General features: G+C 48.6%; 1 protein-coding gene across 1 annotated transcript in view; it reads left to right on the forward strand.

Annotated features, from left to right (window-relative positions):
- The first annotated feature begins 6,962 nt into the window (after positions 1-6,962).
- Positions 6,963-15,474, forward strand: part of NFE2L3 (NFE2 like bZIP transcription factor 3) — a 31,528-nt gene continuing 23,016 nt past the window's right edge. Inside the window, exon 1 of the mRNA XM_037509460.2 lies at positions 6,963-7,585. Within this exon, the coding sequence (XP_037365357.1) occupies positions 7,004-7,585 (582 nt within the window). The 5' untranslated portion in view covers positions 6,963-7,003. The remainder of the gene's footprint in view (positions 7,586-15,474) is intronic.

Consider the following 15,474-nt stretch of genomic DNA (forward strand, 5'->3'; position numbering starts at 1 on the left):
CACTATAAGTGGCTAAAGTAATATTTTTCAAAATAAAATTTTTGGACAAAACTAGCTACTGTATGTGCTAAACGGTGTTTTTTGAATGGAACACAGGAGAAGGCCAAGGGACAGTGGCTCAACGGATGTTCCCAAATAGACACTTGTGTACTTCTCTTGGTCTTGGAAGCACTGCCAGGTGCCACCTTTCAACCTCTCTTGCAGCTAAGGTGAGGCATGTGGCTGACGGATGAGTGGACGTCGTGGGTGCTGCTTCCAGGCCTGGCCCATCAAATCTCCCAGCCTTGATCTTCACTCTCTTTCTCCACCCACCAGCTGAATGTGGATGATGCTGAGGATCTGGAGGCAGACAGATCCACAATGAGGAAAGGGCCCACTTTTCCCAGTGAGCACAAAGGGCATGGAATCTCTTCTCTGACTGGGAAATTACACCCTTTTCTTGACTGAGAAATTAGAAAGACGTAAACTTTTATTGTGTTAAGCCACTGTGAGTTGGGGATTGTTTATTATTAGACCATATAAAAAAAGTTTTTAAAGATTTATTTTATTTATTTATTTATGCATACAAGAACTGGGGTACAGGCAGAGGTGCAGGGGGTGAGAGAATTCACCAGAGACAGACTGGGGAGCAGAACAGGCAGATCTACTGAAATACACTGCTGAAGGGAGAAGCAGGTGAGACAGGAGAGGTCTGCTGTGCCATGTGGGTAGCTCCCTGGTCAGGAATGGAACTCAAGCCTCAGTGGCTGGTGATAGCTGTACCACTAGAGAGGCCCACAATATAAAATGGAAGTAATTTCTACTTCATAGACTGAGTGTGCAGAGTAGATAAGATTATGCATGAAAAGGGCCCAGCGTGGAGGGGTGCTTCGCACAAGACAGGGTTTATTGTGAACCCCGCCTGTAAGCATGCAGGAGAGCATAATCATTGTCATCATAACGTACAAAACAACCTGACAGTCAATGCTTCATAGACTGCTAAAAAAGGATAAATGCTTCCTTTTCATTACCAGTGGATTCATTACCAAGATAGACCGGCAATAGTTGGCAAATCAGACTCTTCCTAAACCTATTTTGCAGAAGTTTTTGGCATACTGTTTCAACAACTGCAGAGTCATTGAAATTCTAGTGATTGCCTGTTTTGAAATTAGTTATGCCTAATGCTTCCTCCTGAATAATACCACCATCTTAATTTATGTCTTGAAATTTTACTAGGCTCTTTTAATCTTAGGATTTCTACCACAAATTTAAATTTCCTATAGTTAATATTAGCAGCAACCTTCTAAAAGAAGAATGCCAAGGTTCTGATCCATCTTCTTCCTTGCTGATTTTGGATAGATACAAGAAATTGCCATGGAGAAAAGCAAGTGTGCTTTTCACTTCACAACAGTAACTACCTTTCATGCCAAGTTGTAATCTTACATTTAAAGGGGTAAAACAGATTATTACATCTTAGGGCCAGAATGTACCACTGTCATGTGCCTTCCCATTTATAAATCATTTATTGTCTATATTACTAACTGCTTGGCTCAACTACAGTTGCATTTGTAGTTTTGTCTTCTACTTGTCTGGCATCCACTTCTGACACAGGGTGTATTAGTTATCTAGGTTGTGTAACAAATTACTCTACAACTTAGTGTCCTGAAACAAATCTATTATCTTAGAGTCATTTCTGCAGGTGCCCATGTGGGGTTTAGATGGCCTCTGGCTTGGGGTCATTCCAAAACTTTGATCAAAGAGTTGGCTAGAGCTATAGTCAGGTCAACCCTCAAGCACAGAAGATCGGGTCAGCATTTAGTCAACTGGCTGACCTCGGATTCTCACTGGGTATTGGCTGAAGACACCAGTGCCACATGAGCTTCTACGTGGGGATGCTCACAGCATGGCCGCTCACTCCAAGAGGGAAAGCATGAGATGTGGAAGGAGAAGGTAAGTGCCATGGTCTGAAAGTCTGTGCCCCTCCTCAAAGTCATACGGTGAAATATACCCACCGAAGGTGATGGTATTAGGAGGTGGGGCCTGTGGGAGGTGATTAGATCTTGAGGGTGGTGCCATCCCTATGGGATTACTATACTTATAAACAGCCACTGGGAAAGCTCCCTTGCTCCTTCCACCATTTTTGGTAAGTAAGAAGTCAGCAGTTTGCTGTCACCTGAACCCAAACATGCCAGCAACGGGAGCTTAGACTTTCAGTTCTAGAACTGTAACAGGGCGGCCCCCAGGAAAGGGGGAGGTTCCAGGTTTCCTACCCCACCCAAAAAGGAGGGTGGAGCTGAGCAGAGAGAGAAGAAGCTGCAGAGGAGACTGAGAAGGAGGGAAGCAGGGTGGAGCCAGAAGGAGACCTGGAGGAGGCACATGGAGCAGAGAGACGTGAAGAAACTGCGTTTGCCTTTTGGTCGTGGACTGGGTGACACAGATGTGGGTGAGAGACCTGTGGGGAGGTGACAATGGCGGTTTTTGTCTTGATTTTGTTCTTTTCCCTTCAGACTTGTCTGGTTTCTGATGCTTTTCTGCAGGTCCTCGCTGGAAGGTGCTTTAGACTTGTGATAGGCTTTGGGGCCTTGCTCTGGGCCATCCTGCTTGGGTGGACTTTTACCCACAAGGGGACGGGTGACTTTGGGTGCTTGATTTAGAAACTAGATTGTTTGCCTTTCCTGTATTGTTTTCTAACTATATTAAAGTTCCCTCCCATTAAAGTCTCATATGTTTTGTGTTGATGCGGTGGATGGCAGAACCCATTTAGAGTAGGCAGGTTTGTGGGGTCTGGGTTTCCCCTCTCCCTGCCCTGTAACAGAACTATAAGCAATAACTTTCTGCTATTTTATAAACCAGTACAATGATAATTTTGTTACAGCAGCCAGAATCAACTCAAAATCTGTTCATAACCTAATCTTGAAATCTAATCATCCCGTCACCTTAGCCATACTGTATTTGTGAGAAGCCACTCACTAGGCTCAGCGCACATGTGAGGACTAGACATCACCTTCAAACCTTTCTACAACCCTGGGATGCCTTTTGAGGCAGTGCTTCTCAAACTAAACCTGCTGAAAGAGCAGCCCTTATCCCTCCAAGCCCTCACCCCCACTCCAATCTGTAGTAGGTCAGCATTTTGTAAAATAAATAAATTAATATCTAGAAAAATAAAGTAACAGTGGCATGAAAAAGCAAACCCACTGGCCACGTGTTGGATGTCATGACAATGTTAGTGCTATCAAAATTTCTAAGGGGCCTCCCCGGTGGCGCAGCGGTTGAGCGCTGGGTTGCGAAGCTGCCCGCGGCCTCTGCGGCGCCGGTTCGATCCCCAGCTGCTCCCGGGCCACCGGAGGAGGGTCCCACATGGCGCGCAGACCTCTCCTGCCGCCCGTTGCTCCCCTCAGCAGTGTACTTCGGTCCTTCTGCCTGCTCTGCTCCCCGCTCTGGTGAATTCTCTCACCCTCCCGCGCTTCTGACTGTACCCAGTGCTTGTATAAACAAAACAAACAAACAAACCAGCAAACAAATAAATAAAACATGCCTCTATAAAAAAAAAAAAATTTCTAAGTACTCTTAATTCTATGCCTCACTTGATCTAGACCAGAAACAATTTGCAGACTAGCACTGGTTGTGAACCACTAAAGGGTCTTAAATGCAGATAACTTTTCAAGGTTTTTATAAAACAATGGCTTGCACTTTTTTCTTTTGGCTATTTGTGAACGGAGGGGTTCTAGAAATTAAAATAAAACAAAACAAAACCCAAGAAATCATTCCTTCTAATCTTACTTCATTTTCTCTCCACATAAAAGGGAGTTTTGTTGTGATAAGGTCAAGGGTGTGTGAGTATCCTGTTTAATATTTTACTTCAAGGTTCTTTCCTGTGCCCTTCTTTTCACCAGTCACACTTTTGAACTAAGTCTGGCATACTATGGTAAATAATTCACATTACAAAAATTGAGGGGTGAGCCCCTCCTATACTCTGATCCTAGTCTATGCAGATCCCTCAAAATAAATCTCAACTGTAAAATCCTCATTTCAATTGAAAAAAAAAATTTTGGGCACCAACTTTGTGCAATATTCTGGAAGATTCTACCTTAAAGAAGGTACCATTTCTGTTTTCACCTGGTTGTACACTTCCTCTCTAGTCATTTATGTCTCCTCACTATTTTGGCACTTGAGTACATTTTTCCCTCCCTAATGAAGTCACAAATTTATCAACCAAAAGAACTCCATTTTCTTTTTTTTTTTTTAATTTTTTTTTAATAGAGGCATTTTATTTATTTATTTGTTTGTTTGTTTGTTTTGTTTATACATGCACTGGGTACAGTCAGAAGCGCAGGAGGGTGAGAGAATTCACCAGAGCGGGGAGCAGAGCAGGCAGAAGGACTAAAGTACACTGCTGAGGGGAGCAGCGGGCGGCAGGAGAGGTCTGCGTGCCATGTGGGACCCTCCTCAGGTGGCCAGGGAGCAGCCGGGGATCGAACCGGCGCCGCAGAGGTCGCTGGCAGCTTCGCAACCCAGCGCTCAACCACTGCGCCACCGGGGAGGCCCCAAAAGAACTCCATTTTCTATCCTGCACTGTGTCAGGCAGTGAAGAATGCCCTCAGTGAAACCTGAATCTAGAACCCAGTCCCAGAACCCAAATCCCCTGTCCAGGGACCAAGTGCTGTGAAATGGAACTTCTGTTCCAACTCTCACTAACCCAGGAGCATCTCCATCTCTTTCTGTCTCTTCACTTCCTCCAACCCATCCTTGAAGATTTAAAGCAGAAAGAACTGCTGCCACTGCTCTCCTGGGTCAAACTGAAATCTACTTGTTATAGGGCAGACCTAGTGCGCTTTATGGTGACCAATGCAAGAAAAATTACTTTGGGCTGGTCAACCACGGGTGAAGCTTGGAAACCACGTTGGGTGCCAGCTGTTATAAGGCAGCCCCGATATTGAACGGGTTCCTGTCTGTGGGTCCACCCGCGCGCTTATAAGGGCCTTATTAATACTCCGCTACAGGCATACACAAAAGGTTAATAAAAGGTTTATTTACAAGGGAAAAGGAAATAAGGAAAATGTACAACTCAGGGAGAAAATAGGGAAATAAAGTCTTTAATGCGTCCTACCCGATCCGCCGACCTGGAAACCTAAAAAGCACTCTCCGAGCTGGCCAGACGCTGGGAGCTGGAGGACAGTCAAAATGGGGGAACCCTCCAAAGCCCACGTGTCTGGCTTTATACCAACCTGGCTGCTTAACCCCACCCTCAGGTCCCAGCCACCTTCCCTTTGGTGGTGATGGGATTTGGAGTTCCCAGTGTCTTTGGCTTTGGCCTGGGGTGGGGGTGGAGTCCACAAAGACTGCATAGAATTAGGTTTAGGACATCCTTTCCCCCTAACATACTGATTCCAAGAGAGAAGAAAACCAAGCCCGGGAAGGGGTTTTTAAAAACAAGTCTTGCTCAACTCTTACACAACTGCCAACCCCTTGTTGGTATCCCCTTCTTCCACCCCCCCCCCCCCCCTCCCCCGCCAACAAAGGGACTTAGGGTTAGTAAAACCTACATTACAAAGCCCAGTGCTGTGTGGGCACAAAGGTGAGCCAAACAGGTTTTTTACCGTCAAGAATTTATAGTAGACGAATCAAACCAATCCTCAACCACAATAAAAAGTGAACTATGCCAAGTGTTGCAATGTTGGCATAAGGAGAAAGCACTGTGGGAGAGCAGATGGGGAAGAAACTAATTGGAAATGGGGAAAATTCAGAGGACTTATTTGAAGGGTTAAACCTTGGAGGATGCGCAACACAAATAATGGGTAACAGCATTCCTACCTACCAAGTGCTGTGTTTGGTGGTTTACATGCACCTCTTCTGGGGATCACTACAGGTGTGCTGAGTAGGTGCTATTATTAGTCCCATTTTACAGTGAGAAAACTGAGGCACAGAGTGAGTCAAGTGTCTAAGGTCCAGGCTAGTAGGCGGTGGAGGGGGCTTTGAACTCCGAAGGATAATTCCAGAGCTGTTGCACTTAACCCTCACTTAAGAACAAAGGAGACCATGAGGAAAGGCCTAGCATTGTGCAGGAGATGCCCAGGGAACAATGAGAAGTCTGTGAGGCTGGAGCAGGGCGGGGGGAGGGGTTGTAGGAGGGTAGGAGGAGCTTACTGGGACTTGCTGTTTGATTCCAATAGCAACTGTGGAATCTACATGTCAAACTCTGAGCTTTACATATTCCATTTCATCTGACATCATCAATCACTATCAGAGAGATAGCATTAGTCCCATTTTACAGATAAGAGAACTGAGGCACAGAGAAGTGACTTATTCAAGGTCACACAAATTTTTGTAAAGGTCACACACACTTACTCATGTGTGCACACAGATGCACACATAGTGCATGTGAATCCAGAATCCAGTTTCTGAACCCACTGTTCCCACGTGGATGGAAGCCCTTTGCAAGCTGCCCACCGCCTCGATGTACCCCACTCTACACACCCTGCCCTTACCATTCCTCACCTCCCTGCCTCCCACTTGGCTCTTTCAAATACAATCGCCAGCGCACCAGCGCAGGGTGGGGGCACACTTTCAGCCCAGAGCAACTTCTATTCCCAGAAAGCTTTGCGATCCCCCCAATAAAGAGCATTTGAGCAGAAGAGCCACGCCCCGCGCCGGCCCCTCCCACGCGGGCTGGCCCGGCGGCCGGGGGCGTGTCCCCGGCGGCTGAGCCCGCGGCCCGGGGCGGAGCGTGTGGCCGCGGCGCGGAGCTGCGGGGCGCTGGGGCGCCGGGGCCGGCGGGCTGGGCGCGCAGGTGGCTCCTCCCCGCCTTTCCTGAGCCCGGGGCACGTCGTCGGCCGCCCGGCGAGCGCCTTTGTGCCGGGCTTGGGGAACCCACGACGGCCGCTGAGAGCCCGGGCCCATTGTTTCATTTCCCCGTCTCTTCCGGGCAGGTGGCGGCGGGGCGCGGGGTCCGCACGTGCCGCAGCGGCGGCGGGAGCGCTGGGACCCGCGGGCGCCGTCTGGGGCGTCCCCGGGGGCTCGGCGGAAGATGAAGTACCTGAAGCCTTGGTGGTCGGACGGCGGCGGCCTCCTGCACCTCACCCTCCTGCTGAGCTTGGCGGGGCTCCGCGTGGACCTGGACCTCGACCTAGACCTCTACCTGCTGCTCCCGCCGCCCACCCTGTTCCGGGACGAGCTGCTGCTCGAGGGCGGCCCGACGAGCTCCGCCTACGCGCTCAGCACCTTCCCGGCCTGGGGCGGTTGGGGGCGCGCAGACCACCTGCACCCCAAGGGCTGGGGGCCGGACCCCGCTGGCCCGTCGGAAGGCCGGCTGCTCCGGGAGGTGCGCGCACTCGGGGTGCCCTATATCCCCCGCACCCGGGTGGATGCGTGGCTGGTGCACAGCGTCACGGCCGGGGACGCCGACGGGGCCCACGGGCTGCTCGGCGCCTCTGCTGCCTCTTCCACCGGAGGGATCGGCGCCAGCGTGGACGGCGGCAGCCAGGCAGCGCCGGGGGGCAGCGGGGATCCCCGGGCGACCCAGAGTAGCCCCTTGGCAGCCGGGGAGGAGGAGGCACAGCCGGCTGAACCGACGGCTCTCGTTCCGAACGCCGCCGGACGCGCGAACGAGGTAACTCGAGAGCCGGGACGCGAGCGAGGTGCAAGGGGAAGCTGGCCCGGAGCCCTGGAGGATGGGGAGGGAACTAGGAAAGGGGTGCCTACTCTCCCCTTTCACCCTCGGCTCCTGGGTGGTTGCTGTTTGGGGAAGACTGCGCCTCTTTCTCCTTGTGAATCCGAATGAAGGGTATTAGTGCTGTGTCTTTTCGCATTTTCAGAAATAAGTGGGTGAAACCATTCGGTTTGACGCCTTGTTGGACGGCTACCACGAGTAGTTCGGGCATGGGGAGGAGAGGAAGGATGCTGGAATTTAACTTGCCCACTGTTTTCTTAAGTACCTCGTGTTCATGTTAATGTATGTTTTCTGGGCCCTGTGCCTTGACCCCGAGGATCCGAGAGAGAGGCCTTGGCCTCCGGGAGGATGCGCATTTCTCTTAAGAGCCGCGCTCCGGGCCTATTTGAACTTAATTGCACGTCTTTTTGCTGCTCCCCTGGATTAAGGAGCCGTGGTCATTGTCCACTGTGGGGTCCGGTGGCAGTTGGGCCCGCTGGTTCCTAACCCTAATAAATCTCCCTCCTAGAATTTGTTAGTTACTCCTTATTAGCATAGAGAAAACAGGCACTCAGACAGTCATCTAGAAACTAAAATATTCCCTTTGGTTAATGGTTCAGATGTTCTGCTTAACTTCCTTTAGAATCAAAGTTCACCTGGATGGGTTGATACAGCTAATGGCCGGGTCAAGTCTAAGGACACTTACTACCAACTTCCACAGAACCACCTAATAGAAAGTTCCTTTAAAAGGATCTTTTTAATTCTCCTTTGGTCCAAACTTTTGGTGTTAACCGTTGGTATCGACCAACAAGTGTTCCCTGCTGTTGTTTTTGTGTATGCAGTCTTATGCAAAATGGAAATTGGGGCTAGGCAGGTTTGTTTGCTGCTCTTCAGAATTGCCCTGTTTGTGTAGGTAGTTGCCAGACGGGCTTCTCCACCCTCTCCTGGAGGGTCATTGTGCCGAAGTGCTTGGTGATTCACTGTTATGCAGATCTGATTCCTCCCCCTTTATGGGGCCGGAACTGATGGGGTGGGGGTTCCTAAGAGTCCTAGTGGGCGCCAACAGTTTTCAGGTTGCCCCGCTCCCTCACTCATTCAAACCCTGTTAGGGGCGGTCTCTCCTGAATCCTCTGCCTCCTTAATGAGCGGTGAGTGCTGTTCTGCTACCTTTGATGGTTCTGTAACATGCAGTGGTGAAACCCAATGCTGGATGCTGTACCAGATGGCACCCTGCCCACCTCGCAGCTGAATGCCAACCAGCTGCAAAGTATGCAGGGATCTGGAGGAAGGGAGGCCATTCTGTTCATGGACTTCTCTCCCCCTTCCACTTCTAGCATCACCTGGTTGATACCTATTTAGCCAGAAACCTGCCTGGGAGGAAGCTCTAGGAGCATAGGCCCAGCCAGATCTCCTTGGAGATAGATCTTGGGTGCAGGTTTCCTAGTAAAGGAGGGTGAAGTTGACACGGGGCCATCCTCCTGGCATTGCCTTGACTGGCAGACATGTGCGGACCTGCTGACCTTGGTAGCTGTGATGACCTCGTTGTGTTCTTTCTGGAAATGATCAGCTGTCAAGCACCTTAGGGTTTTCAGTCAACTCACCTTAATTGGTGATGTCTTGTACCTCAGCCTAAAATTGTGCAGGCCAGCATCCTTATATACATTTTATACTCTTAAAAAAAATAAATCATGTAAATTTACAGATTTAATTGGCTTTATTAAACGATTCATGAATCCAGCAGCATCCCATCTAGGCAATAGAAGGGTGCCTCCAGGGTTTGTACCAAATGGAAGATTTTTATTGTCAGAAATTGGCTGGACAAGGTTTTATTGTTTTATTTATTTTTTTAAAGATTTTTATTTTTATTTATTTATACAAGCACTGGGTATAGTCAGAAGCACGGGAAGGTGAGAGAATTCACCAGAGCCAGAGTGGGGAGCAGAGCTGGCAGAAGGACCGAAGTACACTGCTGAGGGGAGCAGCGGGCGGCAGGAGAGGTCTGCGGGCCATGCGGGACCCTCCTCCGGTGGCCGGGGAGCAGCCGGGGATCGAACCGGCACCGCAGAGGCCGCGGGCAGCTTCGCAACCCAGCGTTCAACCGCTGCGCCACCGGGGAGGCCCTAGGTTTTATTGTTTTAAACAAAAAATGATCGTTAAAGGCTACCCTCCTTTAAGGGAAAGGTGTGTGTGTGAGAGGGAGAGACAGAGACAGGAGTTTACCTTATGCAGATTACCTGCCACTGTGACCAGGACAGGTCTGGATTGCATTTGAGAGGGCCTGAAACTGCAATTAAGTTAGATACTAAGTCTTGGTTTTGAAATGTGGCCAGGTGGGACCCCATATTGAGCACGTTTTTTGTTTTAGCAATACGTAAGGAAAATAGAGGCCCTGCGAGGTTAGGGGACTTGGCTAAAGCTGTAGTTAATTCGTGTCATAAATGGAACTAGAGTAGTCTGAGCCTCTTCATCCCAAACGTGCATGTTATTAGGCACATAGCTGGACTCAGTTTCTCCAGACAGGCATGAGGTGGCCGCCTCCTGACCCTGGGGCCACTGATCTTTTTTTTTAGGTTTATTAGTTGGGTTTTTTTTTAAATAATAATCTCTCTTTTTAAAGCAACTGTGCCATTCATAATGTAAGGTTACAGTTTGAAACCACGACTCCAGGAGAAATGGGCTCCAAAAACAACACTGGGCTTTGCCAGGTCTGGGTTTAGGGGCACATCACTAACTGGCCCTGGCACAGGTTCTCTTAATCTCAGCGAGCCTCAGTGCCATGTCTGTCAAGTGGGAGAGGAATGCTTCCCTTAGGGGCATTATGAGAGTTAAATGGGAGAAGCAGGTGTAAAGTGCCAGCTCAGTGTTGGAATAGGGTTCTCTTCTTTTGCCTTCATCCTCAACCCACCCTCCTTCACCTTTGCCCACTCACTTTATCCCCTTTTGACTTGTTTGGCTTGGTTGGTTGCTTGGGAAGGAGGTGGGGTATGTGGGAAACAGGCTGCCTAGTTCTGGATCCCAACTCCACCATTTAAAGCTCTGTGACCTTGGGCAAACTTAGCCTTTCTGTGCTCCATTCTCCTCACCTGTACAATGGGAACAATAAAGGTGCCTGTCCACAGGCTGATGTGAGAATGACACAACTCATTGCATGGGATGGGCTCAGAACTGTGTCTGTTAGATCTTAAGTGTTTATTAAGAGTTAACTACTATTAACTTTGAAGAGGGGGGATGCTTTGCTCCATAGGAACATCATCGTTCTGTTTTATTTTTAAGTAGATAATTCCGGTGGCTTATTTGGATTGTAGGAGGTGCCGATTTGAAAATATAATTTTCCATAATTTTTGTATGTGTACAAAATATTGTGGAGTGGGGGTTTTTCCAAGTATTAAGAGAAGTATAGGTTAGGTTTCATTTCTTAGTTGTGTTAATCATTATCTGAAAACACAACTCGGAATTCCCCAGAACATACTTCTCTTCATAACGGCAGCCATTCACTTACACCAGAGGAAGCACACGTTCTTCAAAGTAATGCAGGGATTAAGCCAAGAAATCCACCACTTTTGCAGAATTGAAGGCGTGAACTTATTTGAAGGTGGGGTGGAGCTTACAGCCAGCAGCCGTGTTTCAGAGAGCTGCTGCCACACTTGAGAGGGCTGGTGGTTGTCTTGATGCAGGTTTCATGCCTTGGAATGACGATCCTCTGCTGGGTGAGGGGTCCAGCAGGACTCTGAACTTAATGCCCATTGCACTGGGTTTCTTCAGGTCACAGGATGATCCAGATGCAGTCAATATTTGCTTCTTTTTTTCTAAGATTCATTTTATTTATTTATGCATACGAGAGCGGGGGAGGGGGTGTAGGCCATAGGTGTGGGGGGTGAGAGGATTCACCAGAGACAGAGTGGGGAGCAGAACAGGCAGATCTACTGAAATACACTGCTGAGGGGAGTAGCGGGAGAGACAGGAGAGGTCTGCTGTGCCATGTGGGTAGTTCCCTGGCTGGGGATCAAACTCATGCTGCAGTGGCTGCCTGTAGCTTCACAGTGCTGAGACTTAACCCCTTGTGCCACCGGGGGAGGGAGCCCCAATACTTGCTTCTAAGAGTAAAAGAAAGAGAACAAAGGTCCCTGATCATTCAAGTAAAAATTGGATTTTGTTTCACAATCAAAGATAGTCAGTGATGCTTGGGCAGTTGAAGATAAATGAAATGTCAGAACCTGGCCTATTTTCAACTGCCAAATAGAGTGCAGAAATAGTCTCCCAATTACTATGTACGTTTCAGTACAATAAAGTTTCACGTCAGGCTCTTCTTTTCAGTTTTTAATGGACTTGGTAAAATCTCCTAGGGACATCTTATGGGCAAGGATGGCATGGGTGACTGTATTAGTGTCCCAAGTTATTAGAAAAGAAATTTACTGTCTCAGTTCTGGAGGCAAGAAAAAAAAAAAAAAAGGAAATCAAGGTGTTGTCAGGGTGGGTTCCTCTGAGAACTGTGGGGCTGTGGGGGAGAATCTGCTCTGGCCCGCCTCCTAGCTGTTAATCTTTGGTGGCCCTCGGCTTCAACTCCATCACCTTCATCTTCACTTGGCATTCGACGCTGTGCATGTTTGTATCCAAATCTCCTTCTGTTAGGGGCACCAGGCTATGAACTAGGGGTCCACCCTGCTCCACTTTAACCTCTTCTTAACTAATAATGTCTGCAAAAATCCGGTTACCAAATAAGTTCACATGCTGAGGTACTGACAGTTAAGACATCAATGTATGGATTTTAAAGGATACAATTCAGTCTGTTCAGTCACCATCTCTCTCCTGGCAATTCTCGGGGTGTTCAGCTTGCTCTAGCATGTAGCCTCCAACCCCTGAAAGCTAAGGCAGCTGGCCACACAGGCCAGATCATTTGCTGTAGGACTTGGTACATACTCGGGAGGAAATCTGGGCTTTTTGCTTGCTTTATGGACAACAACCGTGGGAACCTTTGTTTAAACCATCGTTCCAATCAGTTCTTTGCCTCAGTTGGTAGGTTATCATCTCTGCAGTCCCTTGCATTCTCCTCTCCGTTCCCCCTACTCAGCTCGCTTGGAAGTCAATGCAGACAGAGCCTGGGCCCTGATGCAGGCAGACAGGCAGCTCCAGTGTCATCTTGCTGGCCCTGGAGTAAGACCAGCCGTGGTAGCTATAGATCTTGACTCCATCGCTGACTGGTTGTGTGATCCGGGGCACTCTGCTTCACCGCTGGGAGCCTGGGTCCCTTCTCTGTGAAATGGGGTAGTAGGAGGTTCCTAGGGAGGTGTGATCATGAAATGGGATCATGTAGGTTCAGCATGCCGGTCTATGGCAAGCCAATAACCTTAGTTACTGCTGTTAATTCGGCTGGGCCTCTGTAATACCCCCTCCCCAATTTATACCTGCACCTGCCAGGTGCAGGTTTCTAAAGCACACTTGGTTCATCTCTCCAGTTCCACGCGGGAGCTTCCACTACCTGTTCATTACCTACCAGTTCAATATTTTGTCATTCAAGGCTCCCCACTCGGTCATAGCTGAGTTTGTCTAGCACTGATCCTCTACTCACAGCCTACTTTGCAGCACAGGTTTCCCCTTCCCCCCAGACCATCCCCATGCTCTCTCTCTTTTTTTTTAAGAGTATATTTCATTTTTTTTTTAAAGATTTATTTTTATTTATTTATTTATACAAGCACTGGGTATAGTCAGAAGCGCGGGAGGGTGAGAGAATTCACCAGAGCCAGAGCAGAGAGCAGAGCAGGCAGGACCGAAGTACACTGCTGGGGGGAGCAGCGGGCGGCAGGAGAGGTCTGCGCACCATGTGGGACCCTCCTCCGGTGGCCGGGGAGCAGCCGGGATCGAACCAGCGCTGCAGAGGCTGCGGGCAGCTTCCCAACCCAGCGCTCAACCGCTGCGCCACCGGGGAGGCCCCCCATGCTCTCTTGCCTCTTACTTTCATTATTTTACTATTACATTCTCAGACTCATCTCAACTGTCACCTCATCTGCTAACTTTTGTTGTTCTTTCCTCTGAACCCTGTTGCTCTCTGTACTATTTCTTCTGTGGGACTTGGCAGCCTCTACTTTGAAGTCAGCGTCTTAAGCGTGGAAACTGCATCTTCACTTTAACCTGCAGGCAGCACTTTCATGCAGGGGAGACCTGCTCCACCAGCATTTGTTGAGCACGTTGGCTTGCAGAACTTCCAGGATACCAGGAGCTGGAAAGTGTCCTGGGTCCTTCAAGGTCAGAGTCCCAACTAGAAAGTAGGTCAGATCTAAAATCCTGATGGGCCAGCTGACCATCTAACGCCAGTTTGAGTGGATGGGAGCCGTGGAAAGCAGACTTTCAGGTTGGTGTTATAATTAATCAGGTGCTGAAACTTAGGATTGCCTGAAGTTATAAAGCAAGTTAGTGACCTTGCCCAGAATAGATGAGATCCCTCTTTTTTTTTTTTTTTTGGTAAGATTTATTTTTTTTATACATACAAGAGCTGGGGTACAGGCCAAAGGTGTGAGGGGGCTGGTGAGAGGATTCACCAGAGACAGAGTGGGGAACAGAACAGGCAGATCGACGGAAATACACTGCTGAGGGGAGCAGCAGGCGAGACAGGAGAGGTCTGCTGCGCCATGTGGGTTGCTCCCTGGCTGGCCAGGAATCAAACTCATGCTGCAGTGGCTACGGATTGCTTCATAGGTTGCGTCTTAACCCTTGCGCCACCAGGGAGGCCCTGCCAGATCCCTCTTTTAAGCACTGGGTAAACTATACCTCCCGCCCACTACAAAACTTCAAACGTAACAAGCTCCTGCCATTCAAAAAACCCTTTTGAATATGACTGGTTTCTGCTCAAACTCTAGTTGTTAAGAATACAATAATATTCAGACACATGTGTGGGCTGGCGTGCCGGCCGGGGGCTCAGAAAGCACACCTGGGCTGTTTTGGTTGAGGTGGTCGCAGGAACATAGAGGCAAGTCATGACCTTTTGGGGTCACATAGAACTGGCTTCTCATTAGTATTAGGGTTCTCCAGGTAACAGAAGCAGTATCACAATGTAATATATATTACATTTTATATTAGCAGTTCATTTGAAGGAATTGGTCACAGGCAGTATGATAGGGTAGAGGCTGACAAGTCCAAACTCTGTAGGGTAGCCAGAAACCGAGCAGGAACTGATGCTGCAGGCTGTAGGCAGTATTACTTTGTCCTCACAGAAACCTGTTTTGATCTTAAGGCCCTTTAATTGATTGGCTGAAATTGAAGATAATTTATTTTATTTAAAGTCACCTGGTTGTAGCTGCTCCCTACATCTGCAAATACTTTCACAGCAGCCCCTAAATTAGTGTTTCACTAAGGAACTCAGTACTGTACCCTACCGTCATACCATTGCATCATGCCAGTGCCATCTCTTCCTGAGAAATCTCTATGAGTCTTGGTTTCTAAATTGTAAAAGATTAAACCTCTTTCTGGGAGAATTCTGTGAGGATTACATCACATTGTAAATTAAAGGGCCAGTACAGTCTCTGACATGTTAATAGACATTCAGCAGATGATTTGCTCTCATTGTCCCTGAGCCTAGAGTCTAATCTCCAGGAAACACCTGTCCCATAGAGGAAGTCACCCAGGATGGCTGTGACCTGCTTTGGTATGAAAGGGAAGAAGTCTTGCTGGATTGAAGGACTGGGGATATTCTGTCCTGGTCAGATAGACTGAGGAAGGGGCATGATCACCACCCTCAAATAATTGAAGAGCTGTTCTGTGAAGAAGGCCTTGGACTTATTAAGGAGGCAGAATCCTGAAAGCTCATTAGCCTTTTTTTGGAACTGAGTTTTCCAGGATTGATCCAGTGACTGCAGCAG

The sequence above is a fragment of the Talpa occidentalis genome, unplaced genomic scaffold, assembly GCF_014898055.3.
Source record: "Talpa occidentalis isolate TD23 unplaced genomic scaffold, MPIMG_talOcc4v2.1, whole genome shotgun sequence".
Taxonomy (NCBI): domain Eukaryota; kingdom Metazoa; phylum Chordata; class Mammalia; order Eulipotyphla; family Talpidae; genus Talpa; species Talpa occidentalis.